Source organism: Gadus chalcogrammus, chromosome 16, assembly GCF_026213295.1.
Source record: "Gadus chalcogrammus isolate NIFS_2021 chromosome 16, NIFS_Gcha_1.0, whole genome shotgun sequence".
Lineage (NCBI taxonomy): Eukaryota > Metazoa > Chordata > Actinopteri > Gadiformes > Gadidae > Gadus > Gadus chalcogrammus.
Genome location: NC_079427.1, coordinates 34512561 through 34538269, shown reverse-complemented (window position 1 = coordinate 34538269; position 25709 = coordinate 34512561). Strand labels below are relative to the sequence as shown.

General features: G+C 44.0%; 1 protein-coding gene across 1 annotated transcript in view; it reads left to right on the top strand.

The window, feature by feature from the left end:
- The window catches only part of raph1a (Ras association (RalGDS/AF-6) and pleckstrin homology domains 1a), a 217693-nt gene that overhangs the window by 52776 nt on the left and 139208 nt on the right, over window positions 1-25709 (top strand). Inside the window, exons 2-6 of the mRNA XM_056611093.1 lie at window positions 4860-4982; window positions 6158-6266; window positions 10594-10715; window positions 16675-16860; window positions 25133-25273. Of these exons, the coding sequence (XP_056467068.1) occupies window positions 4860-4982; window positions 6158-6266; window positions 10594-10715; window positions 16675-16860; window positions 25133-25273 (681 nt within the window). The remainder of the gene's footprint in view (window positions 1-4859; window positions 4983-6157; window positions 6267-10593; window positions 10716-16674; window positions 16861-25132; window positions 25274-25709) is intronic.

Sequence of the window (25709 nt, the reverse complement as noted above, 5' to 3'; positions counted from 1 at the left end):
CGTTGATCTATTACATACATACCGTACTATGCACAACTCCCGTTTTTTTCATTAAATAATTAGGCGGTGACCAGCTGGCTTCGGACAAGGTTGGTTGGGTGTGCTTGAGTTACTCTAGGGGGTGATTATGTGGGATGGGGTCAGACACTCAAAGATTTGTATTGAGGTAGGCTGCCTTATGGATTGAGTCGGTTTCTTTTTTTTTGCTCAAAGCTTCTCCACCGAGCCGCGGACCAGTCAAGTGATTCATTCAGGCAACGAACCAGTTGCTGCTTCGGACGTCACATGTCACGTGTTTTTTTTTGCTCTGAAGCAAGCTTCGAAGCAGTGCTTCTTGGGAGTTGGTTTGAAGCACGTATCGAAGCTTCAGTGTCACACTGCCATCACTACTCCAGAGTGCGACCAATTTGGTCACACATGCGACTAAAATTTGTAATGGTGCGCCTGAAATGATTCCTGGGTCGCACTGGTGCACCTAGCGTTTTCAATGCAAACGCCTAAACTTCCATCCTATCTGTTCTCTCTCTCTCTACTAACGAAGCGTTTGATCTCCTTTGAAGGAACTCACAGTTAAGGTAGGCTCATATCGTGGTCTAAACCAATCAGAGACAGAGATTGGGGTCTTTGCTTCAAATATCGATACTGAATTTTTGAGATTGTTACAATATCATTCTCTGCAGTATCGATACACAAATACCAGGTCCGCTTTCTCGCTCTCTTCTCTAGAACAGCGAGTTAACACACACACACACACACACACACGTCACAAAAGTGCCGACATAGGCCCTCCTCCTATCACTCGCTCACGGTTCTATGTCGTATAGGCTTCGCCTTTCAAGGCTATCGCTATTGGGTTTTCCCTAGGCGCGAGCCGTAGCACTAAAAAATTCAACAGCGTGGGCCTCAATCACGTCCGCATGGCCTCAAAAGGGCCGCAGTTCGCAGATACAAGCGGGCGGCAGCGGACGTTCTGCTCCCATTTTCTTCAGGACGATCTTGTAGCATAACTAGATGGACACCATGGACTCCAAGACCATCCGCATCTGCAAGACGTGTAACACGGGTTACATCTTGCCTCGTGACGGCCATGAAGTGTGCGAGGACTGCCAGGGACATGAACATGCCCTCTTGACGCTCTCGCCGCTCTGCCTGTGTCAGCATTGTAAGGCGCTGCCGGTGGACTACCGACAGCGCAGAGCCGACACTGCCGCCGTCATCGCTGAAGGTGCCGACGACTTTACTGTCCCGCTCGACGATGCCCTCTTCCTCCTTGTGAACTCGGAGTCGGACGACTCTGACCGCGGCGAGGAGGGGGCGTCTCCCTCGGCTTCTCCTCTCCGAATGGAGAGGTCGGAGCCCGGGGCAGCAGCATTGCCCGTCTCTGCCACCACCTCACTTCCAGTGGTTGGCGCTTTGGTGGCAGAGCTTCCGGGCATTATCGCCAGGCAAACCTTGGCCTTGTGGTGCCCATGCCTCTGGCCCCCCAACGCCCGGACCAGCTGCATGGAATCTGGGGGCTTGAGGCTGCAACACCCCCTGCTAGGGCTGGGCGATATTCCAAAAATTATTATCACGATTATTTTTTCGGTATTGATCGATATCGATATTAAAAAAAGAATAACCATACTTTTTTGTTTATTACCATATTTGTGATAAGGGAACATTTAATCACATTTAAATATAAACATTTAACTTCACAAAACTGCTTCCAACAGAACAATATAAGGTAGCTTGCCTTGTAACCTATTGAAAATAATGTAAATAAAAATAAAAGCTCTGACTTCTTTCACATTAAACTCCTTTGGCAGGGCTTCAGAAAACATCTTAAATCTTGTAGAGGCGCAACCAATGCATAAAAAGTAAAAACGTGGATGAACAAAGGCCCTGGCACATGAACTGAACTTTAATATATAAAATAGGAACTACGTATTGCTTACGTAAGTGCAAAATGAAAACATTGAAAAAACAGATATTATGCTACATAAAATAATGTGTTTTAAACTAAAAGATCTGTGAGTGACTATCACATCATCTCCTTTGGCAGGGAGGCAACAATCTCAAATGTTTGTAGAGGTCTATTTCTGTTGTTAGATATATATCAGGTCGGTCTCGACCCGATCTGGCCAATTTCTCCAGCCATCAGTCCGTACTTCAGTGGGGCTGCGGCGGAGCCCGGGAAGCTCGGAGCCCCGGTGAAAACATTCATCCCGGTCACGAAGACGGAGGGTCTGACAGACCAGGGTTACAGGGCGGTACCGCCGCTGGATCCCGCTCTGTGCGCTTTCTTTGGAGTGAAGCCGGGGCTCGGTGGCCGCCGCCCCACTCCCAAAAGCTTGGCTGACGGCCAAGCTTACGGGCAGGGCGCATCGGTGTATGAAGCAGCAAGAGGCTGTTATGAATAACATCGCCCTGCTGGCACATGACATCTCCACCGTGGCGGCTGACCCTCATCGTCTGGCCGAACGGGCAGTCGACGTGGCGAAAACTGCCGGTGTCATCCTCTGCCTCTGCTCCACCGGTGCGGTAACAGCTGCCCGGACGGCGGCATGGCAGCACCTCATACAGAGGAACCTGTGGCTTCAGCAGACCCCGGGCATCCCTGAGCTGATGAGGCAACAGTTGCTGGAGTGCCCCATCAGCCCGGACGGGCTGTAGGGGCCCCGCCTGTCATCTATGGTCGACGAAATGCAGGCTGCTTCCGAGGTGGCAGAGAAATTCTGGAGACCCGTTTCCCGCCCTCCGCCTCCACCCCGGCAGCAGCGCTCCGCCTCGAGATTACATTGTAATCCCCTCGCTCCCCTCGAGGGGATTACAAATATTTCAGTGCTACGGCTTGCGTCTAGGGAAAATCCAATAGTGATAGCCTTAAAAGGCTGCGCCTATACTCATAGAATCTAGAGTTACAATACGTAACTAACGTCTCTCACGGTGATTCGGCACTAGTCTCAATGCTCTGCATGACAATGTTAGCTCAAAGTTAGCCAACACAGCTAGCATGTCAAGTGCAGCGCCTCTGCAACCGGTTTAGGTAGAGAAGAAAACGGCAGGAGTGCTGTTTAGGAGTACTTTGGATTTGAGACAAATTACCAAGGAAAGTCAAAAGACGCATGTATACCCATGCAAGAACAAGGTTTTGGGTTTCATAACTGTGCACATGCACAGCAATAGCGATAATTTTCATGAAATTGGACCTGCACAAATATACATTACGTATATGAAAGCTAAGCCTCCACTGATTCCAACAGTAGCATATCACTCTCTGACAAAATCTCGTAAAAATAACCAATCAAGAACAAACTTCCCCTTTCCTTTAACAACCAAAAAAGGTTGTTAAAGTCGTATTATCTATTAACTAAGGCTTATTAAAAAGATCTTAAAATAAAGCGTTACCATTCTAGCTTTATCCACTCTAACCAAATAGTTTCCCCATTGAATATTTCACTTGCACAACAATCTTTCTTTTGGCACCAAGATGAAAAAAAAACTTACATTTTCCCTGTGGTATCGAAAATGCTATTTAATATAGTTTATTTTAAGGTATTGGATTGAAGATAAAATTGATTAAAAAAAATTGGAACCATTGGAAAAAGTAAGTCTAGAGCCCTGCTTAAGCCCCCAACCCGGTCGGTTCAAAACCGGCCCGAAATGTGCAATATTAGTTTGATTATATCACTGGCTCTTGTTTGTATGATATTTATTTTTTACATTGATGGCACACTACCTCAAGTTCTATTTAGGGTTATTTAGGGTCTGGTCTTATATATTGTCTTTTGGTACAATGTTCGATGCAAAATAAAGTACAATATTGCAGTTTATAGCAGATTGTGAGCATGAATACGATTCTTATCTTATCATACCGCGTTTTACCATGTAGGTAATAGTTACATTCCTGAGACAAAACTAAACAGTACAATTCCAGAGACAGATATTGTATCAAAAGATTTATTCTGAAATTAAAGTTTTATGAAATAACTTGTACACAAACCGGAGACAAGCAATAAGCGTAGAGCTCAAGCTCTACGTTGAACAACAAACGCAGGATGGGCACCTTTACATTTAACTTGCAGTAGGAAGGAAATAAAATCACATCATTAAGTCTGAATTGGAAGGACTTTTACTACATGAAACCAGTAACAAACAATGCATGTGTATGGTATCCTATCAGACCTGAACACGGATAGAAACACAAATTAAGGTAAACTGTTTATTTTACATTAGGTGTCACAAAGGGGTTGATCTAACAACATTAACATTAGTTAATACTAGCAATACTGACATGCTATCATACTAGCATTCTGTGTAGCTAAGCTAACTACAACAACACGTTTTTCAGTATATTCAACATACCTCAAACGGATCCACCAGCATTCCCAGGCGTTGAATACGGTATTTTTTCCACATTTCTCAGATTCGCTGACAACCGGAAATAATGTTTGAAACCCACGCAAGAAAAAATTACCACAGCTGAAGCCGGTATTGGGAAACTCAAAACAACTGCCAACAAACTTGTCGCTTCTATTTACTTAAACGCTGTCGAAGTCTACAAACGAGACAAGATGGACTTGAAGAGTTGTCCCATTTCGTAGGGGAAGAATTCCACTTGGCCCTCTGTTTCAGGGGGCAAGTCCAAGCCACCCAAAAACTAGGGCCACTCAATAACGAGGGGTAGGGCTAAAAAAGAGAATTGAGATTGGGCCTAAATCTCTCCCCCTCTCTTCTTTCTCTTGACCTCTGCTTTCCTCATCCTCTCTCTTCCTCCTCTCCCCCTCTCTCCTCCTCTCCCCCTCTCCTCTCCTCCCCTCTACTCCTCTGACCTCCTCTTGTCTCCTCCCCCTCTCTCCTCTTCTTCTCTAACTCAGATGGAGCAGGTATCAGATGAGGAGGTGGAACATGCGGGTGAGGAGGCGGACAGCGATGAGGAGGACCAGGATCTAGACCAAATGTTTGGAGCATGGCTAGGGGAGCTGGAGAAACTCACCAAGGTACTCACACACACACACACACACACAGACACACAGACACAGACACAGACACAGACACACACAAACACTCACACTTAGGGATAGGGATCATTAATATTTATTGATATCGATACCATTTTCGATACTCCTTAACGATCCGAGTCTTTATCAATACCACTATCGATACTTTTCTATTAATTGGTGGAAATAGGAAGCGTTTTTAGTGATGAGGAAAATATTTAGGAAATAAATAATTGCATTTTAAATGAAACATGTAATTCTTAATAAATATTGATATCAGTAGTTTTTGTTATATAAACTAAAATTATTAAAGCACTATACAACTGTATTAGCAATACAGAAACATGAATAATACAGTATTACTCATGTTTCTCACCAAAAACTAAATTTATCTTTTCTTTATGTTAAATTTGACCGCATCATGATAACCTTGTTAAAAATTAAAACAAGGTTATCAGTAAAACAGTCGTTTTACTGAGCCAACCTAAAGACATCATCATGCAGCACATCTGAAACTTGATTTACTTTTTAAGATAACTAGCTTGTATGCTGCTGATTACAACACCGACGGGACTAGCGACAATGTCTGTGTGTGCGATTACCGCGTAGTTTGAGTGGATGATTAAGACGGGCCCGTCTGTGGTGCGACAGGAGAAGGAGGAGACAGAGTCTTTTCAACTCGAAGACAGTCGAGTTGAAAAGACATTTGGTCTTTATTTGATGCACAATGCTAATGTAATTGGCCAGAGGTTGTGTTCCCCCCTTTACAATAAATGATTTTCGCCCTTTTCACCCGTTCAGCCATCCTCGCAAGCAAAGTTAACTGCCAGACATCATTTGTTTTACTTGTAATACCTGTTTGCCTAAAATTCCATTCAAAAACATTGGTGGACACGCTGCAGTGATAGGATTTATTGATTTAAATGTGACGCGACTCGAGGGACACAACATTACGTTACAGGACCTACGGGACAAAAAAATAAATAAATGAACTACGGGACTCGATAGGTATCGACCAGCCCAAACGTTAATGGTTTTCGGGTTTTGAAAAAAGTGGAACCGGGTCCTTGATAGAACCGGGTTTCGATCCTCTCTCTCTCTCTCTCTCTCTCTCTCTCTCTCTCTCTCTCTCTCTCTCTCTCTCTCTCTCTCTCTCTCTCTCTCTCTCTCTCTAGAGTCTGGATGATGGCCGCCCTGATCGTCCAGGCCAGCAGAAGGCTCCTCTCAGACAGGAGAGCAACATGGCCAACCTGTCCTACCGCTTCTCCGTCTACAACATCAACGGTGGGACTTAGAGCTCTCTAGATACTGTGTATCCATCTAGATCTACTGTGTACCTGTATAGGTGTGAGGAGATGTGGATGTGGTGTTAAAGGTCCCATGACATGCTATTTTATGTATTCTTTAATATAGGTATTAGTGGGCAACTAACACAGTATTCAAAGACGTTCCCGAAATTCAGCCGTGGTGCAGAGTTACATCCACTCCGAAGCCACTCGCACATTGAGCTTCCCCAAATGCGCTGTTTTGGTGTCTGTAGCTATATGCAAATGAGGAGGAGCGAGGCGGGTCAAGGAGGAAGGTGGGGTGTGGCCCTGAGCAGCTTGCAGCCATGGTACCATGCGCTCTGTTTACAGTGGATGTATCGCAATGGCGAGGCGCGCACAGCCTTTAGCCGTGTTCTGTAAATATTCTAGAACACACGGAGTGCCTGGAGCTCTATATCTAAATATTATCATATAGCCTACATAGATATCTATATCATATAATATATATTATAACGGCCAAAGCTGTGTGAGCCGATATTATGAATCTCACAACGACCGCGTTGGTTTCTCCGACGTTCCTGGTTCTTCAACGTTCTCAATCAATGTGAAGTAGACTGAACCGCGACAAGGAGGAGAAAGGGATCGTTGCCGGGCAGCGCTTAGGCACCTCCCCTCCGCGTGGGTCCCTCAGCGGGTCTCAAGCTGGAGACATTCGCCGCCAACAATCCCTTTCTCCTCCATGTCGTGGTTCATGTTCTTGAGGGAGTCAAAGCCAAAGTTCCTTCCCCCCAATTAATTCTCAACCTTGGCTGAGATAACCCCCAATACGAGTCTCGTTGTAGAAATACCAGAGACGAGAGTCCGACAGAACGGTTATCCAAATAACAAAGAAGTGTACAACACTTGCGTTACAGACTGCGGTCAAGTGAGCCGTCATTCGTCCATCCGCGGTTAAGCCAGCCGTCACACAAAGTCTTCGTGCGCCTCTACTCTGAACAGACTTTGTGTGGTATCTCGCAACGTTTTCAAAGTAAAAGCCTTTACCTACGGTTGTGCGTTTGTGTGGATCCCTGCGAACGCTACCAGATCGGCGTGAAAACGTCCACAACAAACAAAGGTTTTCAAAAGACCAAGCATGCACGTGAGGTTTTCAAAGGTTATGGTTATGTTCTCAAAATATGTACCGTAAAATCACATGGTTCCGTGTGTACAAGCAGTCGGGGCAACAGTTAGTATAGTCATATCAGTCAGTGCCGTAACTTATCTATTATTTTGTCTATAGCTCCCTTCAAAGTGCCAACATAATGCAATTTGCATAGGCCAAAATATGCATAGGTGAGGTTTTCAAAGGACATTTTCTCGAAATCTATACAGTAACATCACATGGTTACTTGTGTACAAGTAGTGAGTATAACACTTAGTATGGTCATATCAGTCCGTGCCGGAACTTATCTATTATTTTGTCTATAGCCCACTTCAAAGTGCTAAGAAAATGCAATTTGCATTGGCCAAAATAGGCCAACAAGAGCTCAGGCATTTATAGTTTTTGTAAGAATTATGGCTGTTGAGGATAAACACATACAAAGAGTTTGCATTGCAGAGTTTGCAGATATTGCATTGTGGTTATAAGTTGAAGTCAAGTGTAGACGAGTTCTTGCAGTGAGTGCTATAACCATACTGAGTGTTGTACTGACTATTAGTATACAAGGAACCATGTGATTTTACTGTATCGTTTTGGAGAAAATGTCCTTTGAAAACCTCATGCATATTTTGTCTGTTAGAAATGCATTATTTTAGAACTTTGAAGTGAGCTATAGACAGAATAATAGATAAGTTCCGGCACGGACTGACATGACCATACTAAGTGTTATACTGACTACTTGTACACACGTAACCATGTGATTTTACTGTATAGATTTTTAGAAAATGTCCTTTCAAAACCTCACCTATGCATATTTGGCCTTTGCCAATTGCATTTTCTTAGCACTTTGAAGTGGGCTATAGACAAAATAATAGATAAGTTCCGGCACAGACTGACATGACCATACTAAGTGTTATACCGACTACCTGTACACAAGTAACCATGTGATTTTACTGTATAGATTTTGAGAAAATGTCCTTTGAAAACCTCACATATGCATATTTTGGCCTATGCAAATTGCATTATGTTGGCACTTTGAAGTGAGCTATAGACAAAATAATAGATAAGTTCCGGCACGGACTGACAGGACCATAGTAAGTGTTATACTGACTACTTGTACACACGTAACCATGTGATTTTACTGTATAGATTTTTAGAAAATGTCCTTTGAAAACCTCACCTATGCATATTTTGGCCTTTGCCAATTGCATTTTCTTAGCACTTTGAAGTGGGCTATAGACAAAATAATACATAAGTTCCGGCACTGACTGACCTGACCATATTCACCCTTGTGCTGACTACCTGTACACACCGAACCATGTGATTTTACTGTACAGATTTTGAGAACGCTGTGCTGACTACTTGTACACAAGTAGGCCTATCAATGCGATTTTACTGTATAGATTTTGAATAAATGTCCTTAGAAAACCTCACCTATACATATTTTGGCCTTTGCAAATTGCATTTTCTTAGCATTTTGAAGTGAGCTATAGACAAAAATATAAGTTCCGGGACTGAATGATATGAATATACTAACTGTTGTCCCGACTACTTGTGCACAAGGAACCACATGATTTCACTGTATAGTTTCGGGGAAAATGTCCTTTGAAAACCTCACGTGCATGCTTGGTCCTTTGAAAACCCTTTTTGTAGTGGACGTTTTCACGCCGATAGCGTTTGGCAGCGATCCACACAAACACACAACCGTAGGTGAAGGCTTTTATTTTGAGAACGTTGCGAGATACCACACAAAGGCTGTTTAGAGTAGAGGCGCATGAAGATTTTGTGTGACGGCTGGCTTAACCGCGGATGGACGAATGGCGGCTCACTTGACCGCAGTCGTTACAGTCCTGGAGCTCTATATCTAAATAATATCATATAATACATAGAAATCTATATCATTTAATACATATTATCACGGCCAAAAGCTGTGTGCGCCTCCAGACGATATAATGAATCACAAACGACTTTGTCGGGTTCTGCGACGTCTCTGGTTCTTCCACTTTCACATCAACCTGAAGTCGTGGCCGGGCGATGGTGCCTCGCGGCAACCGGCGGCATGACGCAGTTCATGTACATCAGCCAGTCAAAGCCAGAGTTCCTTTCCCCCAATTCCTTCTCAACCATGGCTGAGATAACCCCCAATACGAGTCTCGTTGTAGAAATACCAGAGACGAGAGTCCGACGTGTTATGCGCCATAACGCCAAAAGCAGAACGGTTATCCAAATAATAAGGAAGTGTACAACACTTGCGTTACAGTCCTGGAGCTCTATATCTAAATAATATCATATAATACATAGAAATCTATATAATTTAATACATATTATCACGGCCAAAAGCTGCGTGCGCCTCCAGACGATATTATGAATCACAAACGACTTTGTCGGGTTCTGCGACGTCCTCTGGTTCCTTCCACTTTCACATCAACCTGAAGTCCGACTGAACCGGGCGCTGCCTGCTGCCGGCTGCCCGCTGCCGGGCGATGGTGCCTCGCGGCAACCGGCGGCATGTCGCAGGTTCATGTACTTCAGCCAGTCAAAGCCAAAGTTCCTTTCCCCCAATTCCTTCTCAACCATGGCTCAGATAACCCCCACAACAGTCCTCATTGTTGAATACAGAGACATGTCAAAGAAACCGACAAGAAACACTTGCGTTACAGTGTGTGTATTCACACACACACACACACACACACACACACACACACATGTGGCGCTCGCATGGTCGAGTCTCATTGGCGGGCCAACGTCTCTGGGCGGGCCAGTCAGAGTAAGGGGAGGAGCTGAGATTCCTGATGACGTCATGAATATAGACATTCAAATCAGCGCACTTGAGCCTCCGGTTTTTTCAAAGGCGAGCAGAACAGCTAGTGCTCGTTTTACACCAAAACGCAAGTTTTAGCCATTGGGGGACCATAGGCAGGCTAGGGGAACTCATATTTACGTTAGAAAACCTCATAAGTGAGATTTTCAGGTCATGGGACCTTTAAATAAAGTGATGACCTGACCTGACCTGCTGCTGATGTGATGTGAACCACATCAAAGGAAACTATGAATTTAGTTGAATGAATGATTACAGGATTTTGGAAACTACATATTATTTGACGATTGTTAATTATGCCTATAAAAGGCATCGTCTAATTCTTATAAAAGGCCTTATATATGTGTAAAGTTACATAAAATATGTCTAATATATCCACTGCAGAGGCTCTGAACCAGAGGGAGGGTGTGGACCTGGACTCTCTGATGGCCGACCTGTGCTCCATAGAGCAGGAGCTCACCACGGACAGCAGCAAGACCAGCCGGCTGGGCCTGACCGACACCAAGGTACACACTCATCCCACAGACACCAAGCTACCACACACTCATCACACAGACACCAAGGTACCACACACGCTCATCACACAGGCACCAAGGTACTACACCAACTCATCACACAAACACCAAGGTACCACACACACTCATCACACAGACACTAAGGTACTACACACACTCATCAAACAGACAATAGATGATGAAATCCATGTGTTTACATGATGGAACGTCGGATGTGCATGAAATCCATCACTCCTGGGATGCTTGGACCTGTTGAACCATTCCAGAGTTGATCAAAGCATTTATTGGTGACGTTTGCAAATTTCATCAGGTCATTGTTTCTATTCACTCACTTTCTATACCACTTGTGTGATGCATTCTCAGAGCTGTGTGTACATTTACCCTTGATGTGTGTACATTTACACTTGATGTGTGCACATGTTCCCTTAGAATCTACGATTGGCTTGTGCTGTGTTCCAATATCCATACTATCCGGACTTACTTTACTTGATTTGAGTACGTAGAGCGTTACAATTAAGATCGGGGGAAAATAAGTTTAATGAAAAGACCCGTATTGTGTACTATGGATCGATGTACACTTTTCGTACTCAATGGCAGCCATCTTAGCTACATAGCGGAAGAGTGTGGAGCCAGGCTGAGCCAAAGCCTAAGCATTTGTCACATAGCCTGCAGTGTACTCATGGAAGTATGGATATTGGAACACAGCATTGCTCTGGAAATAGCAAGGCTAGCGCAAAGCATTTTTCATAAATCAGCACATTAAGATAAAGGTAGTTCTGTTGTCACACAAGCTATTTTAGATTTTTGTAATATGGAATTATTTCAGGGGGGGAAATGCAGTGAAAAAATGTACACACAGTGCGTTCAGGATTAGGACTGATATAGTATGTGTCGGCCTAGGCCTAATCAATTGTGTTTAAATATCTTTAGCATTAATATTATTGCAGTCTATTCTTTTCGTAGGCTACTCTGCTGTTGGCTTTTTAACCCCATTTTCCTGTGACATTCCTGCGTCTCCCCCCTTACAGAGCCCATTTCAGCACTGTGTCAGTGGACAGACGTCGTTCGTAGGATTGTAATCCTACGAACGACGTTAGAGCAGTGCACACGCGTTCATGTTAAGAGGTGTTTGTGGAAACGCTCCAAAGAAATTTACGATGGTTCGCATAGGCGTCGATTACGGGGGGGACGGGGGTGACATGTCTCCCCCACTATTTAAAATACGAATTTTGTCCCCACCACTTTTAAAAAAGTGCAAACCAATTGCAACTGAAAACTCAACCGAAATCGTCGAGTCTAAAATCATGTGATAGGCGCGCACGAAGACATAATTTATTAGATAGGCCTACCTAATAAACCGTTGGAACACACAAGACTGGAACCCATAGCAACGCCGGTAAACAAACCCCGAGAAGCCCAATCCCTATGAGAGCTCCCCGCGCTTCGGCCATCCGGAGGCGCACAGAGCATTTAGCTGTGATATTATATTATATTATATACTATTATATATAGAGCTCCGAGAGTCGCAAACGGCAACAATCACTTTCTCCTCCATGCTGCAGTTCACCCCGGACTGCACTGCACTGAGTTTGACGGTTGAAGGCTGATTGGCTGTTACGTTACACATGTCACTCAGTGGCCACGCTGTTGAACGCTGATTGGCTGTCATCAAGCGAAATTCGTGTCAAAGTTGAAATATTTCAACTCGAGCGAATTTGTCGCGCCACAAATCCTCGTAAACGCGCTCGCCTGTGCACGGCGAAAGTGAGCGCGACAAATCAAAACTAATAAAAAAAATTCGCCCGATACGCGTCTATACGTTCACTTTGTATGGGATCTTGTCGCCCCGTCGCGTGGACGCACTGGAGAAGTTCCAAGACAGACAGCCAAAATTGAGATTTTTATTCAGAACTGGCTTAGTCATATGCCTACCAAGCACTAGATGACTCTTAAAATACGTACATATAAACAAGTGTATGCCCTAATCACGTAAATGTCATGCCTGATCACATTGGGTAGAGGTGTTTGCTGCCCTGTCTCCACAGAGACAACGCAGCGATATCATCATGAGCAGTTCTAACTGGAGAGAAAGTGAAATCCGCGAGCTGCTGATCATGTGAGACAAGGGGATGTAGTCGTATTGAACAAAGACGTTGAAAGATGGTGAGATCTACGAGAGACGCAGAGGAACTGTCCTTACAAGGCTTTTGTCGGGATAAAAAGCCCTAACCTGTCCCTAACCCAAAGGTGGTCAGTAAAATAAAGAATATGTTGGCGTTTTTGCACTTGTAAATAGTTAATCGCGTTTTTGGCCTACACTCGGATGTGAAGTCATTCTTTTTTTATGCCTTCATTCATGAAAAAATAAAAACATTCGGGTATATGCGAATTATTCTAAAGAGGTCTAGACTCCGTGTGGAGCCCAGCTTTCTCCAGTGAACCAAGAAAGCCTGAGCCGTGACGAACGGGGGATTTTACCACCTCGGTTTTACATAAGAAACTTGAGATAAGACAGTGAAATTGCCGGGCGTGCCAAGCCTCGACCGTACCGGCTTGGCAGTGTAGAAAGGCCTTATGCTGGAGAGCGGGCAGTAGTGCGCGCCTAAACACACACACACACACCACGGCGGGTGCTGACTGACTGCACACACACAAGGCAAGGCAAGGCAGGTTTATTTGTATAGCCCATTTCATACAACAAGGCAACCCAATGTGCTTCACAAGTCAAAAAAAAAGGATGGTCCTTGCATACAAATAGAAGTTACAAAAGCAATAATAGTAGCAAGTAGATAAGAATAATAAGAGTTAAAATTAAAATGTAGTAATGCAAGTAAAAACATACAATCATGGAGAACATGTTAATTAAAGGCATCTCTGAACAATTTAGTTTTTAGTTTGGTTTTAAAAGTAGCAACAGTGGGGGCTGTTTTAATGTCCAGAGGTAGTTGGTTCCACAAACGGACCGCATAGTTACTAAAAGCAGCCTCACCCTGCTTAGTACGGGCAGAGGGTTGAACCAGCATAAGAAGCTCTCCAAATCTAAGAGATCTGGTAGGGCAGTAGATTCTGAGCATATTTTTAAGATAAAGGGGTCCCTGGTTTTGAAGACATTTAAAAGCAAGTAATAAAACTTTAAAATCAATTCTAAATGATACTGGTAACCAGTGTAGGAACCTTAGTACAGGTGTTATATGATCTCTTTTCTTTGTTTGTGTAAGTAACCTGGCTGCAGCGTTTTGAATAATTTGAAGGTGTTTAATTGTTTTTTGAGGTAGGCCGGTGAAAAGACCATTGCAGTAGTCGACCCTACTAGTAATAAAGGCATGAATACGTTTTTCTTGGTCGACATGTGAAAAACATTTTTTCAGTTTAGAAATATTTTTTAAGTGATAAAAGGCAGATTTAGTGACTGACTTGATGTGGCTGCTAAAAGTTAGGTCACTGTCAAGAATCACTCCTAGGTTTCTAACATAATCAACTGCCTTAAAACCCTTTGTATTAAGTTGAGCAGCAAGCTTATTTCTTTGGTTCTCCTTACCAAAAGTTATCACCTGTTTTTTCAGTGTTTAGCTGTAAGAAATGTTGGGACATCCAGGTGTTGATATCAGTGAAACACTGATAGAGAGAGTCCATGGGGGAGAGATCATCAGGAGATAAAGACAGATAGATTTGGGTATCATCAGCATAGGAGTGATAAGAGATGGAATGCTGTTTGATGAGCGCGCCAAGGGGGAGCATGTATAAGTTAAACAGAAGAGGGCCGAGAATCGATCCCTGAGGGACGCCACAGGATAAGGGCATAGGCTCTGACTTAAAATTCCCAATAGCGACGTAAAAACTTAGATTTTCTAGATAAGACCCACACACACACACACACACACACACACACACACACACACACACACACACACACACACACACACACACACACACACACACACACACACACACACACACACCACGGCGGGTGCTGATTGACTGCGCGCACACACATGCACACGCACATATACACACACCATGGCGGGTGCTGACTGACTGCGCACACACACAAACCTCCGTTCCTAGCTTACTCACCGTTAGAAGAGCTGTAGGCGAATTAGCCTCATCAGAGACTCTACTTACGTTAAACAGCAAAATCTCAGTGCTTGGCGTCTTAAATCTTTTGTGGACTTTTGTCAACAGCTCCTGCCTTTCTCTACCTGCAGTATCACACAAAAATACGTAATGTTGGGTCGCCGTGGCATAGGCGTCGATTACGCTGGTGACGCGTCCCCACCAGATTTCGTCAAGATTCATTTTGTACCCACCACTTGTAAAAAGAAAAAAGAGGAGTTGAATTATATGGATTGTTACACGGGTCTTCTCAATGCCGTGGAACACTCCGTTCACTTGCATGGGCTCTTCACAACTTCTGGCGGTGAATTATATTTGATTATTCACCGTTGCTAAGTATAATTGACCGCTGTCAAGGAAAACAAAGGACATTTTACCTCTAATGACGTCTTTGGTATCACTCCTCAAGTAGTCCGGTAACTTTTCAACCCCAGTGTCTTCGGTTGCTAAACGACGTCAACATCTTTGGCGGACTATTCCTCTGCTGATCAACACTATGAATGATGGTAACAAATAAATTGTAAAAAGACACACCATGTGAAGTTATTTTTTCGTTATGGCAAGTAGCCGTGTAATAAGCGGGATAATGTATAGAACGTCGCCGGTCATTATCGATAACCTGTTGAACTAAATGGGTGTGGTAGGCGACACCACAGGATGCATCTGCAGAGCACTGCCACAAAAATAAAGGTAAGATGCGATATTTATTGCTTACGATTTGCTGGTGCTGTGGGGAGGTCATTTTGTGTTTTTTTGCGCTCAAGGGGTCGGCTGTTTTAACTTGCAATTGATAGTTGGTGGAGTCAGTCTCTTGTTGACACAAAGTGACTTTTGGTCATTCTTGCTGTGCTTGAATTCTGGAATAATTGTGGGGGGGGAGTGCATGAGTTTTGGTCAGCATGCCTGATGTAGGCTAGTTTTGATGGAATGCGTGTTGTGGATTGAGAACAGCCAGCTCATGATGTGATACAGCGTTCAGCTGTGCAACAAATATTTTGATGACTTTTGTATTGATGTGTGTAGCCACACGTTTGGCCCTTCTGAACTTAAACACGCAGTTAATTTCCTTTCCTAGCTCCTCTTGTTTATGTTGTTAGCTTGACGTTGACGTTGTCAACATTGGATACATGGAGCAGAACATAGTGTGTCATATGTCCGATGCTTTTTGGAAACGTTTTCTTCATAAAACGTGCCAGACAGATTTTGTATACATTTTATTTATAGTAATTAGCTTCATGGGTATGCTGTCTTTCAGAACCTTTTATTACCGGCACTAAAGAGAGAAAAAAGAGTGCATCCTCATTGTACCCAGCACTTCTGAAAATGCACTTCCGAATGCGCCTCTGTCCCCAGCACATTTCAAACCAAACTGACGCCCATGGTTGTTGTATATAGGCCTATAAAAGGGAGATCTGTTTCATTTAATATTGCAGAGTTTCAATAACTCCCGCTCAGCCCCTCACAGCTTACGCGTGACCATGACGAGTGTGTCTCTAACCTTACGGGAGTAGTAGCAGGATTTGATACAATTAAATTCAAAAACGGTTGTGAAAGAAAAAAAGTTCACTGTATTCGGCCCTTTACATTTAAGCTAACAGTAACAGATCTAGATAATCAATATTCTAAAAAAAGAATAATCCTAAATAAATAAATCATATAACTTCAGAATAATCTGGCGGGCCAGACATGGCCCGCGGGCCGCCAGTTGCCAACCCCTGCTCCAGGTGAAAAATTATGGAAGGAGATAGGTCCTAAATCTTCCCAAACCTAAGAAGAATAATAGTTGTGTGCTGCATTCAGCACTCACCTAACAGCATGCTGTCCTTGGTGTCCGCAGGTCCGTCAGAAGCCCCCCGCAGGTCGCAGTGCCCGAGCAGACCCAGCAGGGGACGGGGGGGGCAGCGGGGGCAGCAGCGCCCGCGTCTCTCCGGCTGGCACAGTGCGCGGCCCCAACCCCACTCACTGGAGACCCCCCCTCGCATCCAACTTCAGCCTGGAGGACATCACCGCCCAGCTGGAGAAGGTGAACACCTCCTAGACACCTCTACTGGGGTGCTAGTCACCTCTCCTACTCACCTCTCATAGGGTCCTAGTCACCTCTCCTAGGCTCCTAGTCACCTCTCCAAGTCACCTCCTAGGGTCCTAGTCACCTCTCCTAGGGTCCCAGTCACCTCTCCAAGTCACCTCCTAGGGTCCTAGTCACCTCTCCTAGGGTCCTAGTCACCTCTCCAAGTCACCTCCTAGGGTCCTAGTCACCTCTCCTAGGGTCCTAGTCACCTCTCCTAGGGTTCTAGTCACCTCTCTTAGTCAGCTCTCCTAGGGTCCTTCTCACCTCTCTTAGGGTCCTAGTCACCTCTCCTAGGGTCCTTGTCACCTCCTAGTCACGTCTCCTAGGGTCCTAGTCACCTCTCCTAGGGTCCTACTCACCTCTCATAGGGTCCTACTCACTTCTCCTAGGGTCCTAGTCTCCTCTCCTAGGCTCCTAGTCACCTTTTCTAAGGTCCTGGTCACCTCTCCTAGGATCCTAGTATCCTCTCCTAGGGACCTAGTCACCTCTCCTAGGCTCCTAGTCACCTCTGATAGGGTCCTTGTCACCTTCCTAGGTACCTATTCATCTCTTCTAGCCACCTCTCCTAGGCTCCTAGTCTCCTCTCCTCGGGTCCTAGTCACCTCTCCTGGGGTCCTTGTCTCCTCTCCTAGGGTCCTAGTCACCTCTCCTTGGGTCCTACTCACCTATCCTAGGGGCCTAGACACCTCTCCTAGGGTCCTAGTCCACTCCTTGTGCAGTTTCCTTCATTCCTTAATAGACCCTTTTACTGTTTGTACACTGATGACGTAGAACGTATGCACGCGCATTTTGGCAACGGAAGTATGGCGGAGATCAACAGCTTGTCAAGCTATACAAGGGAATTATCCACACAAGATCGCAAATTTTTACAAGTTGACTTTGACAAATGGTGTCCGACTTCAAGATCCGTGTAGTACTATTAATGAGTGGGTTGAAGACATCAGCAAGTGGCCGAATATACAGTGGCCAGATATCTATACGTATTTAATAGAGAAACCGAGCGTGTACACCAGAGAGAAATTACGAGCATATAAGTCACTGGATCCTTATGAATACGTCGTCTGTGGTCATGTACAGAACATCAAATACCATGACATAGACTCTGAGTTTTGTGTGGTGAAATCAGAAATCCTCCCTAGTCAAAGACAAGGACACAAGACAACGATGTATGAGGCTTGGGTTATAATCAACCAACGAGAAAACTATGTCCTCACAGCGAATTGCATGGCGGGGTAAGTTGCCTATTATTTGGTGTTGTAGCTAACATAGTTCAGAGCTCTATGATATACGTAGTTGTTATGCAAAGATGAATTATGCTTCTGTGTTACTGTCCTTTGAGGTTTAACTTTAACTGCTTTCCATATCAAAAATGGTATGGTCGACCCCCTCCACCTGCTGGGTCAGGACCACGCCCAACCCCCTATCCGACCCGTCCGTCTGCAGGGAAAAAGGGAGATCAGGAGCACACAGGACCGACTTTCCACAGAGGGCTGTTTTAATAGCCTCAAATGACACCTGACATGGCTCCGACCACTGTATCTGGGGCCCTCTTTCGGGTGAGGTCGGTCAAGGGGCTGGCCAGGTCGGAGAAGTGTGGTACAAACTGCCGGTCGTACCCTGCCAGCCCCAAAAACCGCCTCAACTCTTTCTTGGTCCTGGGCCGAGGGGAGGCGGCGACCACTGCGGTCTTCGCGACCTGTGGCCGGACCTTCCCCCCCCCCAGGTGGTACCCCAGATATTGGATCTCCCTCCGCCCTATCACGCACTTCCTCGGGTTGCTTCTTCCTCGGGTTACTTCTTGTGAAGAAAGCTGCTTTTTTCCTTTTGTGAAATGAGGGATACGAAGGGTTGCACCATAAGCCGCAAGCTCGTCTCTGATGAGAAATCCTCTGTCTGCTAACACCTCATCCCTAGGCTCCAAAAGTTGGAAGAAACCTGACTCTTTAGTGATCTGCTTGTCTGAAACCCGTCCACCCCACCCAGGAGTTAGAAATGAAATTGCATCAGCTGGAGTGTTGCCGATCAAATATTTAATGTTGTTGCTGTGGTTATAATTTGACCATGTCTGGGCCCTGGAAGTCAGATTACTGGGTCTAGCTATGAACATTTCTGTGCAATCTATTATGCACCGGCATCTTTTAAAGTTGCGCTTGAATATTTTTGGCATATTTTTAAGTATTGCCCCCTTACTTGGCCATTTAATGAGTGGCTTGAGGACCAAGGCCATAACAGGGACCAAGCTCTGCAAAATATTTGATATGGTGGTTTTTGATACCTTAAATCTATATGCCAAGGTCAGTATTAGATTAGGCCTAACCTTAATTTCATCAATATAACCAAAAGGTTATATTGATGTTTTTTGCAAATTATTTCTACGCTGCCTGTTATTTTTATAAGCAGCCACTCAAAGACCACGGAGGTCAGTCCTGTGAGAAAAAGCAATTGTACCATGTTGCACTTAACAGTGGTGTAGGATAACGTAGATTTTTGCAGCTCCTCTTTCAGCTCGTAGTGTGTCCAACTCCTTTCACAGGTTGACATAGTCCTCCTGAAGTTGACTGTGTCTCAGGGTCAGATCATCATACTCTCTCTTTGGGACTGGGATATCCTCTTCAGCTTAAATATAGAAAAGTGAAAACTTAGCATGTGCTGCAACCAAAGCAGACAAGTTCACAATCCAGGGATTTTCACACATATTTACCAATGATTTTTCAAAACGTTTCCATGATAGAAGAGAAGATACTTTATTGATCTCAGGGGGAGATTTTCCTCTAAATTGGACCTACATTTTCGAGAGACGCCGAGATCGTTTATTTGCCTGTGGCATGTGCCACCGTGACCACTGACATACCATGGCATATGCCGTTCAGGAACGGTAACTGCCGTTCTGGAACGCCACATGCCGTTCTGAAACGGTAACTGCCGTTCTGAAACGGCACATGCCGTTCTGAAACGGCAACTGCCGTTATGAAACGGTAACTTCCGTTCAGGTGGAACTGCATATGCCGTTCTGGAACGCTAACTATCGTTCCCAACAATGGTATGTGACACCAGCACGGCCCGCCTCCTCCGTGTAATTTCAAGACAAGTATTGCCTTAAATGTAAAGCTATATATATATTTGGTCTTTATTAACACTATAACACCACATAACGCCGTAAATAAAGGGATTTATACGTTTCTCTTGTCCGATCTATTGTTAGGATATTTGCGATCAGTTTGTTGTTGCTTTTGAAATGACGGATGCTTTTGAAAACAGCCGGACTTGCTCCGGTGACGGTAGTTAGACTAGCCACCTAAACAGACCTGTTTAGGTGGCTAGGCTAACTACCGTTACCATTTTGTACTGGCTCCTTCCGTTTTTCCACTGGCATGGCACTCATGTCAAATGGTAATTACCATTTCGTACTGGCTCCTACCGTTTTTCCACTGGCATGCCAGACCTTTCCTGTGGTATTTGCGCGTTCATACACGCATACCACTCATGATTCACAGCTACATAATCATTCTTATAACAAAATATATACAAATGTTTGTTTGGCATACATGATGAAAACATAAATTAACAATGTCAAGTAAAATAAGCAAGAAACAATTGAATAAAGATGTGTGTAAAACAGATCTGTTTATTTATGGAGGATGGTTGGGAGTAGAGGGGGCATGGTGAATGTGGTGGGCAGGCTTATAAAAAATAAAGTTATTATTTCATGTCACAATGCTGTACACATTCAAGAATAATAAAAAGCATTAAATGTATCCTTGATTCTTGGACACTTTATCAAAGTATTTACAATTTATTTTCTAGGGACTATACATTTGAAAATGTTTGTTATGCTGCACACACAATTACAATATTATCTGGAAAAAAAGTAGTCAGAATTCTGAAAATTATTCTTTCAATGTGTATCCTAACGTTTGACAAACGCCTTGATTTTTCCACTTCTTGAGCAGACAGCTCAACAGTTTCCTCTGGTAAAGTAAGGCATCCTCAATGTAGCACCACATCTCTGATGGTAAAACCACGATCCGCTGGTATCTCATCATTTACTTCTAGAAGGTCATAAAATCCGGACTGTAATTTGTTCATCAGAAACACGCCCACCTCAACCTGAGGACATAAATGTATTTGCTCCTGCAGGTGACATGCAAACCAAATACTTAACTGTTTTATGGCTCTTATAATTTGGATATGTTTGGGCTCTGGCTGTTAGATTTGTTGGTCTGTAAATAAAAATGTCTTTAACTGCCTGGCGGATCAAATTAAAGAGGGCACTGGTCAAACCTGTGAAAAACAGAAGCTGAGATGCTTTACACTGGATAGAAGCAAAGGACAACTGCGTGCTTCTAACCATTGCTTTAAACTGTTAAACATTCTCTGCTTTCAGTTTGTTGATGTCCACACACAGGTTGTCACACTCGGTATGAAGTTGGCTATACTTCTGTTTGAGTTCATCATGGACGGCCTTCGGGACCATAGCTCCTGAAAACGAAAAGAAAAATCCAAACGGGTTCACAGACAGTCTTGGTCGGGTTAGTGTTAAGGGTTCTTATTCTTACCAATACAAAGATCAGCCCCAGGCTCCATTTCACAAACATTTGGAGAGAGGGAAGTGGTTGTGGACTGATGTCCATTGTCTTGACATCTGCGGGGGTTTCATCCCTTTGTCTTTTTCTCTTATATCTGTAACACACAGAAGAGATTAATCATTTAGTACAAAGAAAGCCGTTAACTACAGGTTTATTACATCCTTAAGTCAAGTGTACAGATCCCATATCATGTCACAATGAGCTTTATAAGATAATGTAGACATAACAGAAACGATATGGCCTGACAGATAACCCATGTAACCCTTAGGCATATAACCCTTATAACAAATATAGTTACATTAAATCACTCAACAGTTATTCTTTGCACTCCCAACTCAGTCGACTCATGCTTGTGGATCAGTCAACCACAAATCACACGTAGGTGATCATATTTACTGCTCCATTTTCTGTCGAAGTCATCAGATGACTCTCCTGTACAAATAAAGTATATTCCAGTGATTTACGGAAATGATAAAACCTCATGGGTGGCTAGATGTCACTGGCCTAGCATGTGCCTACATCAGTTAGAAACAGTTACAAAAGTTTAGCAACGCAACTCAGCAACACTGAACCAAGTTACATTTGCTTTCAAGCTAGATCTACTCCAATTTGAACGATTACTCTACTGCTTACAATCGTTAATTATTAACATTGTTATATACTGTATGTGTAGAACTCAATAATTGTGTTGATTATAAAATCCACGGTATTGATTAGCTTGTTAGTTAAGACTTACCTGATAAGAAGTGCTCGAAGTGCTTGCTGCAGATTGTTGCATTTTTTAATCATCTGCTCGTTCCAATCGCTTCTTCTGATAGCTTGTAACCAAAGACGTCTCCAGTTTGCCTTAAATGGGGTGCGAGTTGATGGTATTCTGTAAAAACGTCTGCGTTTTGTTAGTCTTATTAAAACGGTTTGTGCAACCAACCGCACAACAAGAAATGATTGCGGCTCTTGTCGCTCTCGTCTCTTTCTGCATTACATGCACGTAGAGCGGGGAGTGACGTAGACTGATAATCCCTCAGAGTTCTCGGCTGGTAAGCGATGTCAACGTCTTTTGCAGACTATTTCTCAGTTGATCAACACTACGAATGCTGGTAACAAATAAATTGTAAAAAGACACACAGTGTAAATTCATTGGGCCATATGCTAAAGACGTGTCTGGTTCACCGTCATGCAGGCTGTGTTCAGTAAAATAAATGGAGATGTTTTAATAATTTTGATTGATTTCATACAAATCAACAAGCCTCTCCCTGTGTCATTGTGTGTGCGTGTATCCGAGGTGTGTGTGTGCCTGTGTGCGTGCGTGCGTTGGGGGTTGTTGATTGACCGATTTTCGAATATTATTCGAATACTTCTCAGCGAATATTGAATAATATTTTTTGCCAGAAATACACATCCCAAGTGCTTACCATTTTACATGAGTGGCATGCCAGTGGAAAAACGGTAGTTGCCAGTATAAACTGGTAATTACCATTTTACATGAGTGCCATGCCAGTGGAAAAACGGTAGGAGCCAGTACGAAATGGTAATTGTAGTTAGCCTAGCCACCTAAACAGGTCTGTTTAGGTGGCTAGGCTAACTACCGTCACCGGAGCAAGTCCGGTGTAAGTACCATATCGGCTCGGCTTCCAGATCGGCTCGGGGTCCGTCGTCTGCTGATTACGTTACACAATATCATTGGCTGTACGCTTGAATGGGCGTACATTGTGATTGGCTGTACGTCGGACAGTTGTGATTGGCTGTTTTGTGCTGTAGCTCTGGCTGTAGTCATAGCAACCACGAGGCAACAGCGAGCACATGTGTGAGCGCGAGTAGGTCTATGTCTAGTTTCGAAAGTAGCCAAAGTAGCCAAATCAGGCTGAAAATGTGCCCACTCTGGCAACACGGACGGCTTATCTTAACAGTCGAGATGATTCCGAGGGATGTTTTGCTTTTAGAAGAAAACTATCCATACAGATAGGTTGGGAATGGTCTATGTTCAAAATGAAAGATCATTACAGGCTCTTTAATTTAAGCCATAAAAAACCTTAGTAGATAGCTATTGTGTGACGTAATCAGCAGACGACGGACCCCGAGCCGATCTGGAAGCCGAGCCGATATGGTACTTACACCGGCTGTTTTCAAAAGCATCTGTCATTTCAAAAGCAACAACAAACTGATCGCAAATATCCTAACAATAGATCGGATGAGAGAAATGTATAAATCCCTTTATTTACGGCGTTATGTTGTGTTATAGTGTCAATAAAGACAAAATATATATAGCTTTACATTTAAGGCAATACTTGTCTTGAAATTATACGGAGGAGGCGGGCCGTGCTGGTGTCACATACCATTGTTGGGAACGGCAGTTAGCTTTCCAGAACGGCATTTGCCGTTCCACCTGAACGGCATTTACCGTTTCAGAACGGCAGTTACCGTTTCAGAACGGCAGTTACCGTTTCAGAACGGCATGTGCCGTTTCAGAACGGCAGTTACCGTTTCAGAACGGCAGTTACCGTTCCTGAACGGCATATGCCATGGTATGTCAGTGGTCGCGGTGGCACATGCCACAGGCCAATAAACGATCTCGGCCTTGCTGAAATTTTCCTCTAAATTTCTTATGTAATCATTTCTCCTGAAAATACATGACGGTGGGAACCCTGACAATCAATCAGTTAATTTGTAAGATGAAATATATTCATACCAGAACAATGATCCATGCTGCATTCTTGTTCTGGTGTTTCAGAAGGAACAGGAGGATTTGCTGCAGTGTTAGGTCTGTCATCTCCTCCTTTTCCTACAGTAAAAAAAATACAGTTAGACTGATCAATAGCTGTATAACAGCAGCTGTATGCACCAAAGCTTATGCAAGAGAGGAAAAGAAACAAAAAAACGACCAAGAGGAGGGCAACTCTAATCGTGCCTGTCGATCTTTGCATCGGGGTTCTGGCTTTTTGTTTTGTGTACACAAACACAGAAGGCACAAAATCGGGGCTACTAGAGTCCAATGACGTCTCACCTGCAAATAAAACACTTTTTAATCCAGTTTCAAACCTTTATTTACAATTGAAGGGCATTGAGGTTCCCCTCACTTACAATGACCACAAATTTACAGCAAGGGACATGCAAACAACAGAAAGGACACAAACACGTTTGTTTAGCCTACTAGACAAATCTAACGCCAGCTTATCAAACTTTAGCTGCATTTGATTATTATTTGCATCGTACACACAATCACTAATGTAAACCAGGCTTTTTCCGTAAAATGAAAGAGTAGTTAGATAACCTTACCTGATATAAAGTGGGCGCTACAGACCCGAGCATTTTTCATTATGTCCAGTCAACATGTTGAATCGCCTGCAGCCACAGACGCCGCCAGTTGCTCTGAAATGTTCGTGATCCTGTCGGAATCCTATAAAACTTGCCGCAACACCCAGACATTTTGATGCTGGAAACTGTTTTTATCAACTTTCTTGCTAACCAGTTGCTACCTCATCTGTGTGAGTCAGAACGAATGGGGAACAACACCACTTCCGTTGCCAAAATGTGCTCTTAACTATTTGATGACGTTGGCTGTAAAATGGTCTATTTTTTTCTAGCTTACAAATTTAAATAAAGATGTTAAATTGGATTCTAATGATCTAAATGTTGTTCCTCAGGCCTCTCTGAGTATGGACGAAGCTGCGCGGCAAAGCTCCTCCCACTCCTCCACCAGCTGGTCTGCTCCCATGAGAGGCCAGGCCACCTCCCAGCACCACCACCGCAGGACCGGATCTGTAGGCACCGTCAGCGAGCACGAGGTACACACATGCGCGCGCGCGCGCGCACACGCACACACACCCACACACACACACACACACACACACACACACACACACACACAGACAAGTCAGAGATGGGGACTCGAGTTTGCAAATTAGCCTCAAGTTGCATCTAAGTCACACACACAGTGACTTGAGACTCGTCCTCTAAAGACTTGAATCCACTGTTAATAATCGTGCATACATTTCTTTTTTTTTCACCCCATAACCTTAAGGAAATGTGGGGATGAATATCATTCTCTGCAAAACTTTGCTCCGCGGACACATTTCGTATAAGCGGTGTAATTCCCTGTAGCGTGGACATCACAGTTGGACGTGGACGTCTTCACGATCAATCCAGAATCAGTGAATCAGTTGATCTATTGATTCTATACAATCACACACTAATGGCGCATTTCCACCGAGCGGTGCGGTT